The sequence below is a fragment of the Nelumbo nucifera genome, chromosome 1 (assembly GCF_055504915.1).
Source record: "Nelumbo nucifera cultivar China Antique chromosome 1, China Antique-T2T, whole genome shotgun sequence".
Classification (NCBI taxonomy): Eukaryota; Viridiplantae; Streptophyta; class Magnoliopsida; order Proteales; family Nelumbonaceae; genus Nelumbo; species Nelumbo nucifera.
In genome coordinates, this window is record NC_142649.1 from 43,237,201 (window position 1) to 43,258,316 (window position 21,116).

The 21,116-nt window shown below is 39.3% G+C and overlaps 1 protein-coding gene across 2 annotated transcripts in view; it reads left to right on the forward strand.

The window, feature by feature from the left end:
• The window catches only part of LOC104587981 (embryonic stem cell-specific 5-hydroxymethylcytosine-binding protein), a 48,958-nt gene that overhangs the window by 25,978 nt on the left and 1,864 nt on the right, over nucleotides 1-21,116 (forward strand). For both annotated transcript variants that reach the window (XM_088896771.1, XM_010245768.2), the window contains exons 4-7: nucleotides 5,622-5,734; nucleotides 6,011-6,076; nucleotides 19,410-19,516; nucleotides 19,697-19,762. In XM_088896771.1, coding sequence (XP_088752897.1) covers nucleotides 5,622-5,734; nucleotides 6,011-6,076; nucleotides 19,410-19,516; nucleotides 19,697-19,762 — 352 coding nt within the window. The remainder of the gene's footprint in view (nucleotides 1-5,621; nucleotides 5,735-6,010; nucleotides 6,077-19,409; nucleotides 19,517-19,696; nucleotides 19,763-21,116) is intronic.

The following is a 21,116-nucleotide window of genomic DNA, read 5'->3' on the forward strand; positions in this document are numbered from 1 at the left end:
TAAAACCCTAGAGTGGTTCGGCCACCCTTGCTGGATAGGTCCAACCTATCTTCTCTGATGTTACTTCTCTCGGAAAATAAAAGACTTACAATAGGATGCAGTTCGCTGCCTACCAAGGTTACCCGAACCCTAGCCTTCTCTGATTCTTCCTGATCACCAACTCGCTGCAACTGTGGCACTTCTTCAAACAGCTGCTAATCCTCTGGAGATCTCCAAGAACCAGTCAACGAACTCTGCTTTCTCAGCTTCCAGCCTTAGATGGTTCTCATGTGGTCGGCTGGACTAGACTCACATGAGAAACCCTAGCTCTGATACCAAGTAGAAGTTCAGGACTGTTATCAGTCTTGAACCCTAATGGATTTCAGGATCGAAGATAAGAAGAAGGGTAAGAGGAAAGAAGAGGAAGAGGGAGGAGAAGCAGTAGAACACAAGGGTTGAAAGGAGGAGCAAAAGCTTAATGTTCTGCCGCCGCCACTTTAATTAATATAGGTTATGCTCATTACATGGAAAGGACAGATCTGCCCTTAGTCTTTACATAACAAATAGAGCAAAAAATAAGACTGAAATAAATAACAACTGAAACAACTAAATGACCAATAGCTAACCCTAGGCAGACTAGAACATCTTCTACCCTATGAACACAGTGGGACTGTAGCTGTGGGGCCCACATCAGTGTTCTCTACACTAATCAACTTGGTGTTGAGAACCTTCAAATTGAAGGAGACTCCAACATTGTTGTGGGTTGGTTAACAGATTCGAACTCGGTCATTGTGTGCTACAAGAATCTCTCGAAGAAGGTCAATTGGTTATCAAGAAATATGAATCTAAGCGTACATTGGGTTGGCAGGTTTGCAAATGCTATGGAAGATTGTCGTGCTAAAGGGGTTTTGAGGGAACATTTGTACTGGGCTACCTTGTAATCTTTATCTATAGTGCTATGTGGTTTTCACATTTTTAAGGGAGATCGCACCTTGCACCTCTCAGTGGGATGCTTGTAACAGTTCTCATATTTTCTTAGTAAAGTTCCTCTTCAATTATCAAAAAAAGGGAGAGTGTGTGGAGAATATGAGGAGATCTAGTTGAAATGGTTTTGTGCGTAAACTAGATTTAGAAAAGGCTTATGATTTAGTGGATTGACATTTTCTTTTAGAAGTGCTCAGGAGTTGTGGTTTTGGAGAAAGATGGTGTAACTAGGTGATTGGTTGTATAAGTTTGTGTCGTTACTTAGTGCTAGTTAATGGGGTGGTAAAGTATTTTTTCCTAGTTTGCAAAGGTTGGAGACAAAGTGACCCTATTTCACCTTTCCTCTTCACCCTTGTAGCTGATGTGTTTAGCAAATTGATCTCAAAAGCTGATAGGTATGTGGCAATTAGTGGTTGGAGAATAGGTATGAATAAAGCTATAGTCTCTCATCTCCAATTTGTTGATGATATTATAATCTTTTGTGAAGTGACTTAGGGAAGGTGAGGAATCTCAAAATTCTATTGGAATATGTTGAAAGTATTTACAACCTGAAATTCAATATGCATAAGAGGTGTGTGGTTGGCATTAGCTTGTACGACCAGACCATTGGTTCTATTGTAGAATGATTAGATTGTCCCATCCTATCTCTTCTTGACCTATGTCCTACCTAGGCCTCCTCTTAGGTGCAAATCCCAAGGAGAGTTGCTATTGGACACCGATTTTGGAGAAGTTTGAAAAATGATTATCAATTTGGAAAAAGAATTACTTATCCTTGGGAGGTAGGGTTACCTTGATTAGAGCCACACCAACAAATTTATTGGTTTATTTCCTCTCTATCTTTAGGATCCTTGCTAGAGAGGCTAAGAAATTAGAGAAGCTAATGGAAGACTTGACTTAGGAGGTAGGGGAAGAGAAGAAAATCCATTTAGTTAGGTGGGGCATTATTTGTTGGATTAAAGAGGAGGGTGAGTTGGGCTTAGGAAATCTTCAGAATTTGGCTTTGTTGGGTAAGTGGTTGTGGAGGTGGCCGCTGGAGAGAGGTAGATTATGGCATGAGGTGATGGTCATAGTTTTCAAGGCTCCAAGGCGAGGCTAGGCGACCACAGGGCACCCAGGTGCCTAGGCGTTGGAATTTTAAAATGTTAATTTTCTTGAGTTTTTACTTCATCTATGATTTTCTAAGCTATTTTATTGGTTTTGTGTGCTAACTAGCAAGCATGTACACTAACTATTAACTCTATAAATCATTCAAATGAGTATAAATTTCATATAACTAGCAAGCATGTACACTAACTATACACTAACTAGCAAGCATGTACACGAACTATTAACTGAAAAAAAAAGTGCAGGATCTAGGAAGGGATGAGAGGAATATAGGGGCGGAAGAAGAAGAAGTATAGGGGATTAGGGGCAAGGAGGAGTATAGGCCCCTGTTTTTTCCAAAAAAATAAAAAAGGGACTGAGACTATCGACTGAGAACAGTCAGGGGCGGAGCCCCTGTTTTTTTTTTTTTTAAAAAAGGGACTGAGATTAGGACTAGCGACTGAGAACAATCAGGGGTGGAAGAAGAAGAAGAAGAAGAAGAATGAGTGGAGCTGTGGAGGAAGGCAGGAGTATAGGGGTGGAGCCCCTGTTTTTTTGAAAAAGAGAAAAAAATGACAGAACTTACCTGCTGAAGCTGAGGTGCAATGGAGTTGGGCTGGGGCATGAAGTCTTTGGTTCTCCTCCCTTTCCAATCGAACTGAAAAAACCCTTATGTTATGCATAAACAAAAGAAAAAGGCTTTGTGTTGTTGTCTTGATAATAAAATGATAGCATGTAACTGGTTTTATTTTAAAAGAATAAAACATCTAATAAAATAACAAAACAATAAATTAAAAAAAAAAATTATTAGATGTAGTATGTAGGTGCCCGCCTAGTCGCCTAGGTGCCTGCTTAAGTCTATGGGCGGGCACCTAGTATACAAAATCCAGGGCGTTTGGGTGAGGCGACCATGGAAAATCGCCTAGTCGCCTAGGCGATGCCTAGGCATCGCCTTGACAACTATGGTGATGGTTAGTATTCATGGGTGTGAGGAAATGGCTGGGATGCTGGTGTATCTTGTCGACCTACGTTGGCAACTCCTTAGAAAGCAACCTGTGGTACTTCCTCAATTCCTGGCCTGTATCAGGTATGACGTTTGTTTGGGACTTTTAGTACAGTTTTAGGAAGATATTTGTGTGGGCAATTCAACCCTCAAAGATTTGTTTCCCTCTCTCTACTCCACTCCTTGTATAAGAAAGAAGTTATTTCAAAATTTCTTCCCTTTCCTGTCCTCCCTTTGGCTTTAAATTGGGATTTTGGTTTTAGAGGAGGTTTTAGGGAGGACAAGCTTGCTTGTGTTTTGGAATTGTTACTTTTGTTTGACAATGTCTGTTTGTATCCCCTTAAGCTAGATAGAAGGATTTGGTCCCCCTTATCTATAGGTTCTTTTTTCGGTTCCTTCCTTAATTCCCTTTGTTCCTCAGCTCCTCATGGAATTCTAGAATCTTTCAAGGAAAGGAAAGGAGTCTCTTAGAAGTTAAGGATTGAACCATGACAAGGGCAATAAATTGGTTGAAAACACTTGATACTTTTCATTCTTTCTCCTTTAACGTTTTCTGGAGGAGTTGGTTGGCTGTTGCTTCCAGCCATTCTACCAAGGAAAGGGTCACTATATCTTGGTTTCTTCCCCCTGAAGGGGTTGTAAAGCTGAATTTTGATGGAAGCAATTAGAGTAACCTAGGATCTTTTGGCATAGGAGGGGTTTTGAGAGATGAGGACAGCAATGAGGTAACTCCTAGGGTCCAGTGGGTTTTGGAGACTCTGTTAGGGCTGAACTCCTAGCTGCTTTGCAAGGGGTTCAGATTGCGAGTCAACTTGGTGTGGAGAGTTTATTAATTGAAGGAGATTCTAAGTGGTTGTGGGGTGGTTGATGAGCCTGGATTCGGTCATTTGGAGTTACAGGGACATACTAAAAAAATTTAAATTGCAAACAGAAACATGAATATTATTATTCAATGGGTGGGTAGGTCAGCAAATGGTTTTGCTGATTGTCTTGCTAAAGAAGGGGCAAACAGGGAACTTCTCTATTGGGCTGCTCCGTAATCTCTCTTTTCTGTTTCTTACTTAGTTTCTTGATGTTGTATCAACTTTAAGGGTGGGTCTGCACCTAGTGCCTCTCTCTGGGCTACTTGATAAAAAAAACTATAAATCAATAAGCAAGTAATAATTAAGGCTGTAAAATAAACTCTCAATAGTCTTTGTACCCAATTTGCTTAGATTAATTTCCAGTTTAGTGCTTAGACTTTACTATTCCTTTAGTGAAAACATCTGCCAGCTGCATATTGGAAATAACATAAGGTAAACGAATTTCTCCAGAAGTCACCCTTTCTCTGATAAAGTGTTAGTCAACTTCAATATGCAAATGCTTGGTTATGTCATGCTGGAAATGGTTATGGCTATGTTAGTTGCAGTTTGATTGTCATAATATAACAATAATAGTTGCTCTAACCCAATTTCGAGCTTTTCAAGTAGGGATCTAACCCATAATGCCTCTGATACACAATGTGTCATAGTTTTTTTATTCAATTTTGGGACTAGAACAAACAACTGATCGCTTCTTACTCTTCCAATAGACAATGTTTCCACCAACTAGAGTACAAAAGCTTGATGTGGAATGCCCGTTATTAATTGTGCTAGCCTAGTTTGCATCTATAAAAGCTTCCAGCCTTCCAGTATCATGTCACCATGATTAGCAAATAATATATTGCTATTGGTATGTTTCTTAAGATAAGTCACAATCCTTTCCACTGTTGCCAAATGACAACTCCTGGGTGAAGAGTATATTGACCAACAATGGTTACTACATATGAAACATCAAATTTGATCATTCATGGGTGCGACTTGCCAGCTATCGTTTGATATCCTCCAGCATCTTTAAGTGCCTTCCCATAAGTGACATTTATTCTATGATTCTATTAATTGGGGTATCTGTCGGCTTAATCCAAAACTTCATTGTTTCTTTAATAGGTCATTAACATATTTGCATTTGGACACAATATCCCATGTTTTGACCTAGCAACTGTAATCCCTAGTAAGTAGTGGATTTTATTGTTGATATATCAGGGGTGTTTTTTGTCCTTTTGCCTCTCTGAATTTCATAATATAATATAAAATTCTTTAGTTTCACTGTTTTTAATTATGAAATTCTTAGAGAACAGAACAGAAATATCCCTGGTTTTAAGATCCATATTGTTTAACATTTATGAAACAAAGCCACCTGGAAAAAAGTTTATTCTATCATTATAAAACCATTGATACTCATTGATTCGTGGCAAAAGAATACCCATTCTCTACTAATCAAATTCCTCCCATTCAAGTTATTATTAATTTCCTTTTTTTCTGAAATCAACCCAAATTAGTTGGTATCTGTATTTGCTCTACTAAAGTCTGTTTCTTTTGTACAAAGACTTTTGCCCTGTGGAGATTTCTTGGGACAGTTTCTTGCTATAGAATTCCATTTTAGATTTCTTGTCCAAAATTTGTGTTCTGCATTCCTCTTTTAACCTTCTCTTTTTTTGCTTTCTCTTCATGGTGGATGGTACTTTCCATATTAAGGTTTAAGTCTATTTATACAGATTCTATGAATGGAAGAAGGATGGGCCAAAGAAGCAGCCATACTATATTCATTTTAAGAATGACCAGCCTCTTGTAATTGCTGCACTTTATGATTCTTGGAGGAACTCAGAAGGTGATTGGACATTCATAATAAGTCCTAGAGCTAACATGATTTTATTGTAAGAAGTTTTTCTGGTATTCAAGTTACTTTGACAGTTCCGCTTCATTTCTTTTTTCTTTGCTTTTATGTTTTTTATCTTTCTTATTTTTTGGACCCCATATAGTCGGGACAAGATTTAGATAGTGATGATAGTGGTGGTGATGCTTTTTCTTTTGGGATGTCTTTTTATTTGGAAGGCTAATTTAGTTGCTTCCAATGGTAATTCATAACAGTTATGATTCCCTGCAGGAGAGATGCTCTATACATTTACTATTCTGACAACTTGTTCCTCCTCTAATTTGCAGTGGCTTCATGGTCAGTACATTTTGTTTTGTTTACTCTCATATAAGTTATTACTTGTCACATTATGAATGGTTTAATGGATAATATGATCCGTTCTACTTGGGGTCTTCATCCTATTATAGAATAACTTGACTTACAAACTCTAAAGTCTTAACACAGATGTTGGTTCGGCTGTTTTAATTTGTATGTTTATCCTTATTGGGTCTTAAGTCATTAGTTATTGGGCCTTAGTTACTGGGCCTAATCTTATTTAGTGTTTATTTGACTAGGTGCCCATCTCTAATTAAGGGCAATCTGGTCTATTTATGTAACATTATGTAGTGTTCTTATATATAATAGATTAGGGCTGGCTGAGAAAATTTTTTTGCCGCCCATCTCATATCTTCTTCTTCTTCTTCTTCTCCTCTCATTCGACAGCTCTATTTCAGCAAACATGGTATCAGAGCACTAATCATTCGACTGGTTACAGCAGCCGCCTCTTCTTCTACTCGCAGTTAACTCTCTCACTTCTTTTTCTGGTTGCTGCAAAGAAACCCTAGGGTTGGTCGTAGAACACAGCTGGACCTATATCTAGGGTTTCCCTTGGTTGTAGGGCCCAAGGGGAGTTAGACCTAGAGGCTGATGCCCTAATAGACGCAGTACAACAGACTGTAGCCATTCGGCTAAGATAGATCTGTGTAGAACAAATCTAGGCGGAAGGACTAATCTCAGCAGTCCTAGAACTGTTCGTGGGTGAGGTTATAACCTACGATAGCAGTGCTTAGCACAGTAGAAGCCAACACAGCAAGTTGCAGGCTGCGGCAGCAGTGATTAGAACACAGCAGAAGGTAGCACAACAGATTATAATCTGTGACAGCAGTAATTAGGGCACAGTGTGCAGTGTAGTACTCGGTGTTTCAGCTCTGTGTCGGGTTCTCAGGACTGAGTTTATAGTGCAGCAAGTTCCGTAAGTGTGAAACTGTTCACTATATATATTGTGTTTACAGTCTTGACATTTACGAGTAAGAGAAGATGTCTTCCATATCCGGGGAAGTGTCTTCTAGAGATGTTAGGGCTTGTGGGAGGTCTCCTAATTTGGAGAATCCAAATCTGCATAGCCTACAGATCACAAGTGTGTTGTTGGATGAGTACAACTTCAGAGAATGGTCTGTCTCAGCCATGCTTTTCATCACATCCCGGGAACTCACTGGTTACTTGGACGGGCAGAAGAAGGAACCCAAAGTGGGGAGTGCTGAATATGCAGCTTGGCGCAAGGAGAATGCTACAGTTATGTCCTGGCTACTTGCCTCAATGACTCCAAGAGTAGCTAGGACTGTTCAACATTTCTCTACGGTTGCCAAGATATGGGAAAAAGTTTCTAAAACCTATGGGTAGAAAAAGAATAATGCCAGAATTTACAGACTGAATCAAGACATTGCTGCCTTGAGGCAAGGAGATATGAGTGTTGCAACATATTTTGCTACACTAGAAGGACTATGGGAAGAGTTAGATCACCACCTTATTATTGATTGGGAGAATGCCGGAGACAAAGAAAAACATGACAAACAAGTTGAAGAGGGTAGAGCATTTAAATTTCTGGCTGGCCTAGATCCTATATATGAGAGCATAAGGTCCCAAATTTTGGGAAGGGATGAAATGCCAGACTTACATCATGTTTACTACCTTGTGAGGAATGAAGAGGTGAGAAGAAAAGAGATGCAGGTTGATACTCAAACTAAACTAGCTGAACAGTCTGTGGAACATTCGGCCCTAATCTCTACAAATCAAAGGGGAAACAGGCACTCTGACAAGAGACATCTGAAGTGCACCCACTGTGGAGGGGAAAGGCATGTGAAAGAGACCTGTTGGGTCCTCCATCCGCATCTGAAGCCAGCTGCATTGAGGAAAGATAAGAAGCATCAGAAAGGTCAATCTGCAAGTGTGAATCTGGCTACGGGTCAAAGTGATGATGGTTCAAAACACTCATCCACAGTTACTTCCTCTTCCATGGGACAGACTACTAATTCCCCTGGAATCGGGTCCTTGGGTTTTACTACCGATGAGGTAGAGGTACTTAGCCGGGCCCTAGCCCGTCTAAGGACCAATTCTCTTCCATCCTCCTCCCTTGCCAGATCAGGTATTGTCTCTGCCTTTAGTGCAACTAGTACTATTGATTCTGCCTCTTGAATTATTGATTTTGGTGCAACCGACCACATGACACACATGTCTTCTCTATTTTCTTCCTATCATTTAATGTCTGGCCAAGATAAAATGAGGGTTGCTGATGGTTCTCTCTCTACCATCTATGGGAAAGGAGTGATTGACCTAAGCAAGGACCTCTCACTCAAATCTGTCTTGCATGTTCCCAATCTTTCTTCAAATCTCTTATCTGTTTCAAAGCTTACCAAAAATTTGAATTGTAGCATAACCTTTTTTCCTACTCATTGTGTCTTTCAGGACAGATTGACGAAGAGAACGATTGGGAGCGGTCATGAGTGTGGAGGTCTCTACTACCTTGATGCAAACATCAATTCGGCCTTACAAACATCTGCTACTAGTAGTCAGTCCAATGTGGAGTCAATAGCTAAGTTACATCTGTGGCATGCTAGGCTAGGTCATTTACCGTTTTCATCATTGGAAGTGTTGTTTCTAGAATTATTCAAAGGTGTTTCAAGTCAAGAGTTAGTTTGTGAAGTCTGTCAACTATCAAAGCAATGTAGAACTGTTTATTCAACTTTGAGTAATGAAATTCAAGCTTCTTTTGATTTAGTCCACTCTGATGTTTGGGGCCCCTCTCCCATTATTTCTGTTGATGGCTTTTGATAATTTATCAGTTTTATTGATCACTATTCTCGATGCACATGGATCTACTTATTAAAAGCACGAGAAGAAGTGCCGCGGGTAACCATGACATTTTGCAAAATGATTGAAACACAACTTGGCACGAAGATCAAACAATTCAGGTCAGATAATGCTGCATAATACTTTGAAAGGTCCTTGAATCTGTTTATGGAGGATGCTGGAATGATTCATCAGTCATCTTGTGCTAGTACCCCCCAACAGAATGGGGTTGCTGAGCGCAAGAATAGGCACCTATTGGAGACTGCTCGAGCCCTACTATTTCAGCACAAAGTTCCAAAAAACTATTGGTCTCAAGCAATCCTTACTGCATCATATCTGATAAATCGAATGCCATCCAAGGTATTGGGGATGAAAACTCCTTTCTCTGTTCTTTGCCCTCATCTTCCTGATTTTTCTCTTCCACCGAGAGTCTTTGGTTGTGTATGCTTTATACATGTCAAGGATCCGAAGAAGACCAAATTGGATCCTAGGGCTACAAAGGGAATCTTTTTGGGGTACTCCCCTACTCAAAAGGGATACAAGTGTTATGATCCAGTCACCAAGAAAAAATGTCACAAAGGATGTGGTATTCTTTGAGTCTCAATCCTATTTTCATTCTTCCCAGAATCCTCTTCAGGGGGAGACTAGTGGGATGGAAGAGGATTCTTCTGTTCCCCCATTCTTTGTGCCTCTCTCTACCTCAGGCCTTCCTTCTTCTCCTCCTGATCCACCTAGTTGTGGTATCCCGGGTGAATCTAGTGAGGCTCCCATTGTACCAGCTACTACTAGTGATGTTGCAAATATTACTGAAGACTCCAACAGGCTGCAAAGAGATATCAGAATCACCTACAACAGAAGGAAGAAGGGCCCTCTAACTCATGACAGCAACCAATTGGACTCGGATCAACCTATCTCAAAAACTCAAGGTAATCCTATCAGTTCCTCTGACTTGGATCTTCCTATTGCCCTTCGTAAGTCTACTCGTTCTTGTACTATCAGACACCCCATTGCTGATTTTGTGTCTTACTCACATTTGTCTCCTCGTTATTGTTCTTTTGTGTCTGCTCTCTCTTTTGTGCATGTTCCTACCAGGTATTCTGAGGCAGTATTTGACCCAAAATGGAAAGGGGCTATGGATGAAGAAATGAAGGCCTTAATGAAAGCAGGGACTTGGGAATTAGTGGATCTACCAGAAGGGAAAGGCACTGTTGGATGCAAGTGGGTGTTCACTGTGAAGCATAGGGAGGACGGGTCCATTGAAAGGTACAAGGCTAGACTGGTAGCAAAAGGGTTTACTCAAAAAGAAGGGATTGACTACAAAGAAACCTTTGCTCCGGTGGCAAAACTCAACACAATCCGAGTTCTATTATCATTAGCTGCAAATTTCTCATGGGAGCTACATCAGTTGGACGTGAAGAATACTTTCTTGAATGGCGACCTGCATGAAGAGGTGTTCATGGATCCTCCACCAGGTTATGGGTTTGGCAAGAAGGTATGTAGACTGAAAAAAGCCCTATACGGCCTTAAGCAGTCCCCTCGAGCTTGGTTTGAGAAGCTATGTGGGGCCATGAAGAAAGGCGGTTACACTCAAAGTGGGGCAGATCATACCCTATTCATAAGGAAGAGAAATGGCAAACTTACAGCACTTATTGTCTATGTGGATGATATGGTAATTACAGGGGATGATCAGGAAGAGATTAAAAGACTAAAGGAGGTCTTGACTGCTGAATTTGAGATCAAAGACCTGGGCCAACTGAGATACTTTCTTGGGATTGAAGTTGCAAGATCCAAAGAGGGCATCTATATATGTCAGCGGAAATACATCCTTGATCTTCTTCAAGAGACAGGCATGATGGGGTGTAGGCCAGCAGATACTCCAATAGAACAGAATCATGGTCTACAGGAGTCAGTAGGAGAGGACTACCTTGATAAGGAAAGATACCAAAAGCTGGTGGGGAAGTTGATTTACCTGTCCCTCACTCGCCCTAACATTGCTTATGCTGTACATGTTGTCAGTCAGTTCATGCACACTCCTAAAATCCCTCACATGAAAGCTGTGGAAAGGATCCTCAAATATTTGAAGTCTTGTCCGGGGAAAGGGATTCTGTTCAGAAAAAACAGTAAAATTGAAGTTGAAGGATATACTGATGCAGATCGGGCTGGCTCTGTTGGGGACAGGAAGTCTACTTCTGGGTACTGCACCTTTGTTGGAGGAAATTTAGTTACATGGAGGAGAAAAAAACAGAATGTGGTTGCTAGATCTAGTGTAGAGGCCAAATATCGAGCTATGGCTCATGGTGTTGCTGAACTTTTATGGCTTAAGATCCTGCTTGGTGAACTTGGAATAAAGATTGAGTGTCCTCTCAGGTTGTACTATGACAACAAGGCTGCCATCAACATTGCAAATAACCCAGTGCAACATGATAGAACGAAACATATTGAGATAGACCTTCACTTTGTCAGAGAAAGAATTGTCTCAGGAGAATCCCTTATACTCCCTCCGAGATGCAGATTGCAGATGTTCTGACTAAAGGGCTAGCTACAGTGAAATTCGTGGACTTACTTGGCAAGCTAAACATGATTGACATCCATGCTTAGCTTGAGGGGGAGTGTTGGTTCGGCTGTTTTAATTTGTATGTTTATCCTTATTGGGTCTCAAGTCATTAGTTATTGGGCCTTAGTTACTGGGCCTAATCTTATTTAGTGTTTATTTGACTTGGTGTCCCATCCTAATTAAGGGCAATCTGGTCTATTTATGTAACATTATGTAGTGTTCTTATATATAATAGATTAGGGCTGGCTGAGAAAAATTTTTTTCCGCCCATCTCATATCTTCTTCTTCTTCTTCTTCTCCTCTCATTCGACAGCTCTGTTTCAGCAAACAACAGATTTCTTTTTCATTGATTATATTGTACCATTATACTACACTAAATTTATGCCTTATTGCTTTCTCTTAATGATTGGTCCATGCTTAAAAGTACATTATCAACTGATTTTGATAATTGCAGGTGTATAATTTGTTAATTGTCATTTTTTTGCAATTACAAATATATTGTTAAAACTATTTTGATAGTTGCTTGTAAATCATTTTGTTTAGTATTCTTAATTGTCATCAAAGTTGGTTATTATTGAAATATTATTAAATGAGATTTGAATTTTCAAGATGCAACTTTTGGCTAAAAAATATATTTGTTCAATACAATCTTTCTAATGAATGTATGCTATATACTGTTATGTATTTATATTTATGTCATTTGCTTTTATCTAATCTTGTATTTGAGGTGGATCTAGTCTAATTGTAAATGGATCAATTGAGATCCATATTTGGCTCAATCAAATTAAATTTGGATAGGATCTGGGTTATTATCTGATCCATTGACAACCTTGATCTAGGGCTGATGTAGGACAGCAAGGAGAAAAGTCCTACTAAGGTGAATGAGGTGGGTAAAGAAAGGAAAAGAGTTCCTGGGATTTACAATACTGTATTTTGAAACAAGTTGTTTCAATTTTAGTATGAAGAGTTGTAAGAGGTTGAAATTCTTGACCATTAATTTCTAAATTCTCTAATGTTTCTTTTAATTCTATTGGGCTGTAATGCTGTGACACACCCGAAGATTTGTGTATGGGACCGTTTCTTGGTGAAATTGTAAAATCTCAGGCTGACAAGCTTGATAGGACAGTTTCATGTCTGAGAGTAGCTAGTCTATGTAAAAATACCAAAGGTTAGGTACTCAAATGCTAGGGCTGTCAATGAACTCTGAAAATCAGATACCCGATCCAACATCTGATCTGATTACTGGGTTTGGATGTTAAAACCTGATCTCTCTCTCTCTCTCTCTCTCTCTCTCTCTCTCTCTATATATATATATATATATATGTATTCATTTTTGTGTAAAATATAAAAACCTCCCCTGTAGTTTTGAAAAATCCTGCAGTTACCTCCCTTCCATCGTATTGTCCCAGCCAGAAATCGTTGTCCTAATGCATTAATTTTTTGAAAATATGCATTTTACCCTTATGTCTATCAATTCAGATGGGGATTTACTAAAGTACTCCAAAAAGAAACTTTTAATTTTTAGCTAAAAAAATACCCTAGGTGGTCAAATTAAAGAGTAAAGTAATTTAACTTTGTATACTCTATTATGGAGACAATAATATTTTTTCTTTTTTGATAGATACAATAATAAAAAAACAATAACATTTTTTTCTTGATCATGAACTGAGACAATGATGGAAGGGAGGTAACTGCAGGATTTTTTTCAAACTACAGGAGAGGTTTTTGTTAAAATGAAACTTGAAGGGAGGTTTTTATATTTTACCCTTTGATTTTATATTTGTACAAGTTAAAAATAATTACTTTTTATTTTTTCTTTATTTTTAATGATAATAGAGTAGAACCAGATTATCTGAATCTGGTCCAAGTCTGATATTTTGGAATTCAGACTGGATTTGGATGTAACTGAATCTGATCCGAATCCGACCCGTTTACAGCCCTATTGAATACACCTCTCCCAAAACCCTGGGTAGTCTGGACCAACATTGGATAATGTCACTTATGTTATGTATTTGAGAAATTCTTTGGAGAGACAGTTTCTTTATATTAACAAAGGTAGTTTTTCATAGTCTGGTGGGAGTTTTATGTGATTTCTTTGCTCCTTTTCAAGGATTATTTTGTTCAGTCCCAAGATCTGAATATCTAAACTCCTCGGTTCATATATGGTTTCTACTTTCCATCATTTATCTCTTTTCTTATTTTGAGTTTTTGATTGGGAGTTGAAGTTTCAAGGTCTTTACTTAGCTCTTTGTGTTTGGATAAGGCTGATCTAGGTGTCAATGTCAGATGATCAGAAACTCAGTTCAACGGAGAATATTTAGACTTTCCATACCCCCAACCTAGGTGCAGGCAGGATTCGATCCCAAGTCTCTGCTACGACCAGCAGGAGACCTTACCAACTCGCTGGTTGACACCTTGCATGTTAGAATGAATTTTTGATTTGCCAGTTTTGTTGCAATCACCACCATATTTAATTGCAGACTTTATTACAGTCAAGAGGAGATATTTTTTTCTCCATTTTGTTGCAATTGCCCCCATATTCAACAATCCTTGTTCTCAAGGATTAAAGGTAGGGAACTGAGATGTGATCAATGAGACATCCTCCCAAGTAGTCTCGTCCAGGGTGAGATTGGAGTTGGACCAATGAATGAGACACTGAATTATTGCTTGATTATTTCTTTTAATCATCCTTCGAATAAACACTTTCACAGGTTCAACCTTGAATTGGCCATTAGAACCCACTAAGGGAAGGGTAGGAGCAGAAGTCACCCGACCCAATCTTCCTTTCTAGAAGAGACACATGAAACATTGGATGAATCTGAGACTCCAGTGGCAATTCTAGCTTGTAGGCCACCTGCCCCACTTGAAAGGGCCTCTCCACCCTGTGCTTGAGCATAAAATTTCATTCTCTGTTGAGCGTTAAGGAGCTGTTCTTTTAGGAGTTGCAATTTGTGTTGCCTTTCTTGTAGAAATGATTCCACTGAACCCACCATCGTAGTCCTGGGATCTACAACAACTAAAAATAGAGCTTGGAATGATGTCATGTCAATGGTGGTGTGAAAGGCTGTATTATACTGCCATTTAGCTAACGTCAGCCATTTACACCATAACTGAGGCTTGTGAAATGTCATACATCTCAGGTAATTTTTGAAGCATTGGTTCAGTCTTTCTGTTTGTCCATTTGTCTGGGGATGGTAGGTGGTGATCATGTGCAGCTTGGTCTCAAAAGTTTGAACAATTCCTTCCAAAATATGTAAGTGAAGACACTATCCCTCGCTCAGAATGTTAGAAGGAAGGCCATGTAGTTTATAAACAATGTCAAGGAAGGCCTTTGCTGCTTGCATGGCTGTATAGGGGTGTGAAAGGGGGATAAAATGAGCATACTTGGTGAGCCTATCAGTGATCACCAAAATGGTGTCCTTCCCTTCTGATTTGGGAAGACCTACTGCAAAATCCATGCTGATGTGTCTCCAAGAATGAGTGGGAACAGGTAAGGGCTGAAGCAATCCAGGATAAGGCACATTCACAGACTTGTTTCTCTGACATACATCACATTGTAAGACTAGTTCTTGGACTGCCCTTTTTAGTCCTTGCCAATGGAAGAGTTGCTTGGCTTGTTGGTAAGTAGCAAAAATACCGGAATGACCACTAATAGCTGAAGAGTGTACGGCCAAGAGTATCTTATGCCGAAGATCCTGTGAGTTGCCAATAAAAATTCTGCCTTTGCATATAAGGATTCCTTGCACATAGCTATAATCAGCGGTGCTAGAGGGATCTACAAGTAGAGCTGAAATTAACAGCTGTGCACGGTCATCCCAAAGTTCTTGGTAGAGGGATCTACCAAGAGTATCTTATGCCAAAGTTCATGGACTATCCCTGCAACTTTAGTCATCATAGTGGGAATGATAGTGGTTATAGGCTTATAGCAGCAGAAGAGCCGGTTGCCTCAGTTCTTCTAGAGAGTGCATCCACTACTGTGTTCTTTTTCCCTTTCTTGTACTGAATAGAATAGTCAAGGCCTAGTAGTTTGTTCATAGCCTTTTGTTGGATATGGGTGGTGATTTCCTGCTCAAGCATTTGAGACTTTCATGGTCAGTTTTGGTCACAAAATGCCCATGTTGCAAGTAATGTCTCCATTTTGGAGATGGCCATATAAGTGGACAACCCCATATTTTTCAGACCCAAGGCCTTATTTAAGAAGGCTATTGGTCTCCCTTCTTGCATTAGTACAGCTCCAATGCCTTTCTCACTAGCATATATCTCGACAACTAATGGTTTAGAGAAATTCAACAAGGCCAGTACTGGATCTTGTGTCATTACCATCTTTAGTTGTTGAAAGGATTGGGTAGCCTCCATGCTCCACTTAAAGCAATCTTTTTTTAACGTCTTTGGAAGTGGTTTAGCTATGCTACCATATTTGGCAATGAGTTTTCTGTGGTAGCTAGTTAGCCCCAAGAATCCTCTTGCACTTTCGATCATAGTTGTCAAGGCGATGCCTAATTTTGTTTTATTATTTTCTTATTCGTTAGGGTTTAATCATACAAATATTGCTAAAAGCTGTATTTTCTTCTTCTTTTCCTATAACAAAATAGAGGTTCAACCCCCATATTTTTTGAATTTTATTTTCTTTCATTTTCGTATGGATATGCTGATTTTTCTATACTTTAAAACATGAAATTTATACTTTTCTTATAAAAATTATGGATAATTATAAGGAAATATGGTTATAGAACCTAGGGATCTATGACCCTAGGATATATGTTTATTTCTTTAAAAATCCATTGCCTAGGCGGGCACCTAAGCGACAAGGTGCTCCCTTGTTGCCTAGCCTCGCCTTGGTACCTTGAAACTATGCTTTTGATAGAATCTGGTTGTGGTCAAGTCACCATTTCCTCAATCTTAGAGGGATCAATGGAGATTCCCTTATCATTGATTATATGACCTAAATACTCAATTTGAGTTTGGCCGAAAGCACATTTCGATTTTTTTGCATGCGATTGGTGCTTTCTTAGGACTGGGAAGGCTTTTTCAAGGTGTTTAATGTGGAGGTCCAGGGTAGGACTGTAAATAAGGATATCATCAAAGATGTCTAGAATAAACTTTTGAAGGAATGGAGTAAAAATGTAATTCTTTAATGATTGGAAGGTTGCTGGTACATTTGTCAATCCAAATGGCATCACTTTGAATTCAAAGTGGCCATGGTGAGTTCTAAATGCAGTCTTACAAATATCATCTTCTTTCATTTTGGTTTGGTGATAACCTGCCCTTAGTTTGATCTTAGAGAATATTTCAGCACCACGAAATTCATGAAGGATATAATCGATAATGGGAATTGAGAAGTTGTCCTTTATGGAGAGTTTAATGTCTATAATCAACACAAAATCTCCAACTACCATCTTTTTTCTTAACCAATAGAGTAGAGGTGGCAAAGGGGCTGTGACTGGGTTGGATGATGCTGAATTGTAACATTTCATATACCAGTTTCTCAATATCTGCCTTCTGAAAGTAAGGGCATCTATATGGTCTCAAATTGATAGGTTCTGTGTTGGGTTTAAGAGGAATCCGCTTCCTGTTATTACCATGGAATGAAGCTGTATCAGTAGCACCTTGGAGGTCAATGGTCTTGCCATCCTTCACAAATGATCAAACACAGTGGAGCTGTAAGATTTCATCCAATCTACTCCCAAGACCATGTCACACCCTCCCAAACTCAACATCCGCAAGTTAGTTTGAAATTGATGTCCCTGCATATTCCACACAAAGTTGATACACTTTGCCCTGCTCACCATTTTCTGCCCATTAGCTACTGTGATTGACAAGGGAGATTTCTCTTCCACCGTACAGTCAATTCCTTGTACTACCCTTGGGTCTAGGAAGCAATGGGTGCTTTCACTATCTATCAGGATCAGGATATCTTTCTTTCTTTGCACTTGACCCTTAATCTGAATAGTGTTATGTCTAATGCTGTCTAATGCTGCCTGCTAGAGCGTGTACCGAGATTTCCATGTTAGTCCTTCCACCTTTGTTTCTTCTTCAGTATCCCCACAATGTTCATTTGAGGTTTCTTCTTTCGCCATTAAGGAGTGCAGCTGCTTGTTTTTGCATTGAGGTTCATGGGTTGATTTGGGAAGGGCTTGGTGGTGTTTGTGGAAGGAAAGTTTGGGGGTTTCACAGGATTGATTGGGTTGTGTTTGAGGTTGTAATTGGGAGAGTTGGAATTGGGTTGGAAAGTGAGCCTAGAGGGAGGTTTACTCTTCTTGAGTAATGCTTCTATGGATAGTTCATGCAATTGGGTTTGTTCATAGGCTTGTAAGAGGGTAAAAGGTTTAGAAAACCTTGCCATTGGCCCTAATTCTTATTTTAGGCTACTGATGAAACTAGAGACAAAGTAAGGTTCAGTAAGAGTTGGATTCTTATCAAGCATGAGGGACCTCAATTCTCCAAACCTTTCTTGCTACTCTTTGATTGTAGTTGTTTGCTGCGGTTTATTGAATTCCTCTACCACACCCTCAAAATCCGTCTCCAAATCTCCTACATAATCCATCTGTGAAGTCTTCTCAATGCCACCATACTTCTATTCAATTGATAGCCCTGATACCAAGAATCAGCCTTGCCTTAAAGGTGCATGGCGGCAATTTCTAATTTCTGGGCATCAGATACCTGATAGATGTGGATGTACTTTGGCATTTGTGAATCCTGCTTCTTGGGTTTGTTCCGTTGAAGGATGGAAGTTCAATTTTAGGCAGATGAGGGTTAAATAAGGGACAATTGTACCTCCATTGCTAACTGTTCTTACCTGCTTCAATGCTTCTAGGTGTGGGAAGGAGCCCTTTGTGGTAAGTGGAGTGGCTATCGAATGGAACCCCTTTCTCTTCATCCTTCTTTTAGTTGGCTGTCAACGTCTTCAACATCTCCATTTCTTCCCTCTTCTTTTCATTAGCATCCCATTTCTCTTGATTTACTGTCATATACGTCTGGAACTGTGCCTCTAGCTGCCAAATTTGATCATCCATTGTCTTCAGCTGCGCGCTGTCCTCCGTTCTTTGCTTTGCTTCTTTCTCCAGTCTGCAAGGTTAGCTGGTTTTAAAGATTATATATTATTACCAGTAAGGGCCTAAAACCAGAATGATCTGATCTGAGAACTGATCTCAGACCAGAGCACAAAATGGATGTTTTAGAGCTATTAGCATCTCCTTGATATATTTTACTTCTAAAACTTGTGGTGCTTTTTGGGCTAATTTTCTCTTTTAGGATTTTGGTCCTCAGGGTTATGGAGGTTCTTTCAGAATATTCTGGTGATGTTTGTAACCATTATGGTCAGATTGGAATCTATTTTTTCTGACAATAAACTGTGGTATTCCTGGAAGTTCTATGAGTTGCTGGAATGGTTCTTTGTTACAATTGTCAGTTCTGATCTGATTGGTTTCATTATTGATTTTTTCCATTACCAAACTCAAAACTAACTGGTTCTTTCTTACAATTAAATCCATTTATAATCAGATGCTCTGATACCAGTTCATCTCTTCTGTCAGCAGTGTCCAGCTCTAATAACAGCCTCTGGTTCACTATTTTGATAGTCACCTTAGTTACTTATGTGGTTAGTCACCTTAGTTACTTAATACAAATTGTTTGAGCTCTTTACCTTCATATGAGATGGTATCACTTGTGTAATTCATCGTTATATTTTGCAAAAGCTTTGTTTTTTTGGGTACTGTAGTATATTGGTCTTTAATGAAAGTATTGCAACGGAGAAGAAGAGTTTTAATAGGTCCAAACTTCCTCAGGTCAAGAATCTAACTTCCAAGTTACCTGAATAGGCTCAGATTAATCCTAAATGTAGACTTGGTCCTCTTCTTTTACCATACAGTATTTTTATGCTTGGAATGTATTTGACACAGTTTACATGATGTGCAGCTAACTTTTAATTGATGCATGTATGAACTTGGAGATAATCTACATGTTCTTTTACAGATAGGATGCCTGTTATTTTGGGTAATAAGGAGTCAATTGATGCATGGCTAAAGGGTTCAACGTCCAAATCTGAGTCAGTGCTTAAACCATATGAAGACCCTGATTTGGTATGAATTTTGTTGGAATTATGAATGCCATCTTGATTTCAGTTGTGTTTTTGTAGCCACTGCAATGACAAATGTGTTGTATATTATAATAATTTTCAGCACTTGTATAACTACCTTTTCTTGGTAACAACTTGTACAACTAATTGTTGCTTTATAAATTTTTCGACTTAATTTTCTTAGGTATGGTATCCTGTAACTCCTGCAATGGGTAAACCTTCTTTTGATGGACCTGAGTGTATCAAAGAGGTAAGAATAGCTGCCTTTTAATGTATTATAATATAATTACATGGTGATCATATTAGTTTCATAGATTTGGATAAAGTCCCAACATTTGCATTTTACCAAGGCATGATAATGAGTAGAGGTGTAAAGTGGGCCGTGCCGTGCCAGCACGGCATAGCCTGTGGGCGGCCCGCACAAATGGCCCGTGGGCCATCACGGGCCGTGCCGCCCTCCCTGGTGAAAAATTTGGGGGTCGGCCCGACACGGCCCACAGCCTGGGCCCGTGCGGGCCTGTGTCGTTCCGCAGGCCGAGCCTTGGGCCAGGTTGGGCCGTGCGTCAGGCCAAAGCTATTTATTTAAAAAAATTGACAAAAAACTTAAAATTTTAATTTTATATGAATTTTGTGTATAAAATTGCTTATATATGCAATAATTAAATAAATTAGTATAATAAAATAAAAAATATTTATTTTATTAATATATTTTATACTATATATTATTATATAATTATAATTTATATAATATTACATAACTATATATAAAATAAATATAAATATATATAAAAATATAAAAATATATAAATATATATAAAATATATATATGGACTGTGCTGGGCCGCCCGTGGCCATGGTCGTGCCGTGCCGGCTCGTGGACCAAAAATCCCAGGCCTAGTACGGCCTGCATGGTCGTGCCAGGCCTGTCACGGCCCGCGGACCGTTGTGCTGGGCCGGTCCAAGTTCGTGTCGGGCCACGGGTGCCACGGCCCGATTTACACCTAATAATGAGTCACTTTAGTTACGTTATTGATAAAAAATGGGCAAATTTCTTAAAGTACCCCTAAGTTTTAGGAAATTGACTTACTCATCCCTACTGTTTTGAAATTTCCTTAAAAGTACCCCCAAGTTTTCTGACAATTGACTAAATACTCTCCTACTGTTAATGTCTGTCACAATTCATTCAAATGTGACACACACCACATGATGTATAGAATTTTTTTGAAACCCAATACCACCACTTTGTGATCAAGTTTGTCCTCCATTATTATTTAAATATTAAAGATAAAAATTAACATCCACATTGCAGACAAAAACACAACCTTCAACCTTTACTCGAAGGCCAAAGGCATGTTTCTGCGACTGAAACAGAAGACCGCGTTCATTTGTCCTTACCCAAAAAGAGTCACTTAATGGAGAACAGAAACCCCTACAGTGACACAAAGATTGGTCCTTGGTTCCTGAATGTAGCAATGGCCTCCTTCAAATCTCTTTATCTCCCACTATTGAAAATTGAGTTGGGGTTCTGTTGAATCCCAATACGCAGGTGCTCATGTTGAATCAGAATTAGGTATCACCCTATAGTCAGTCTAGAGTCTGCACCC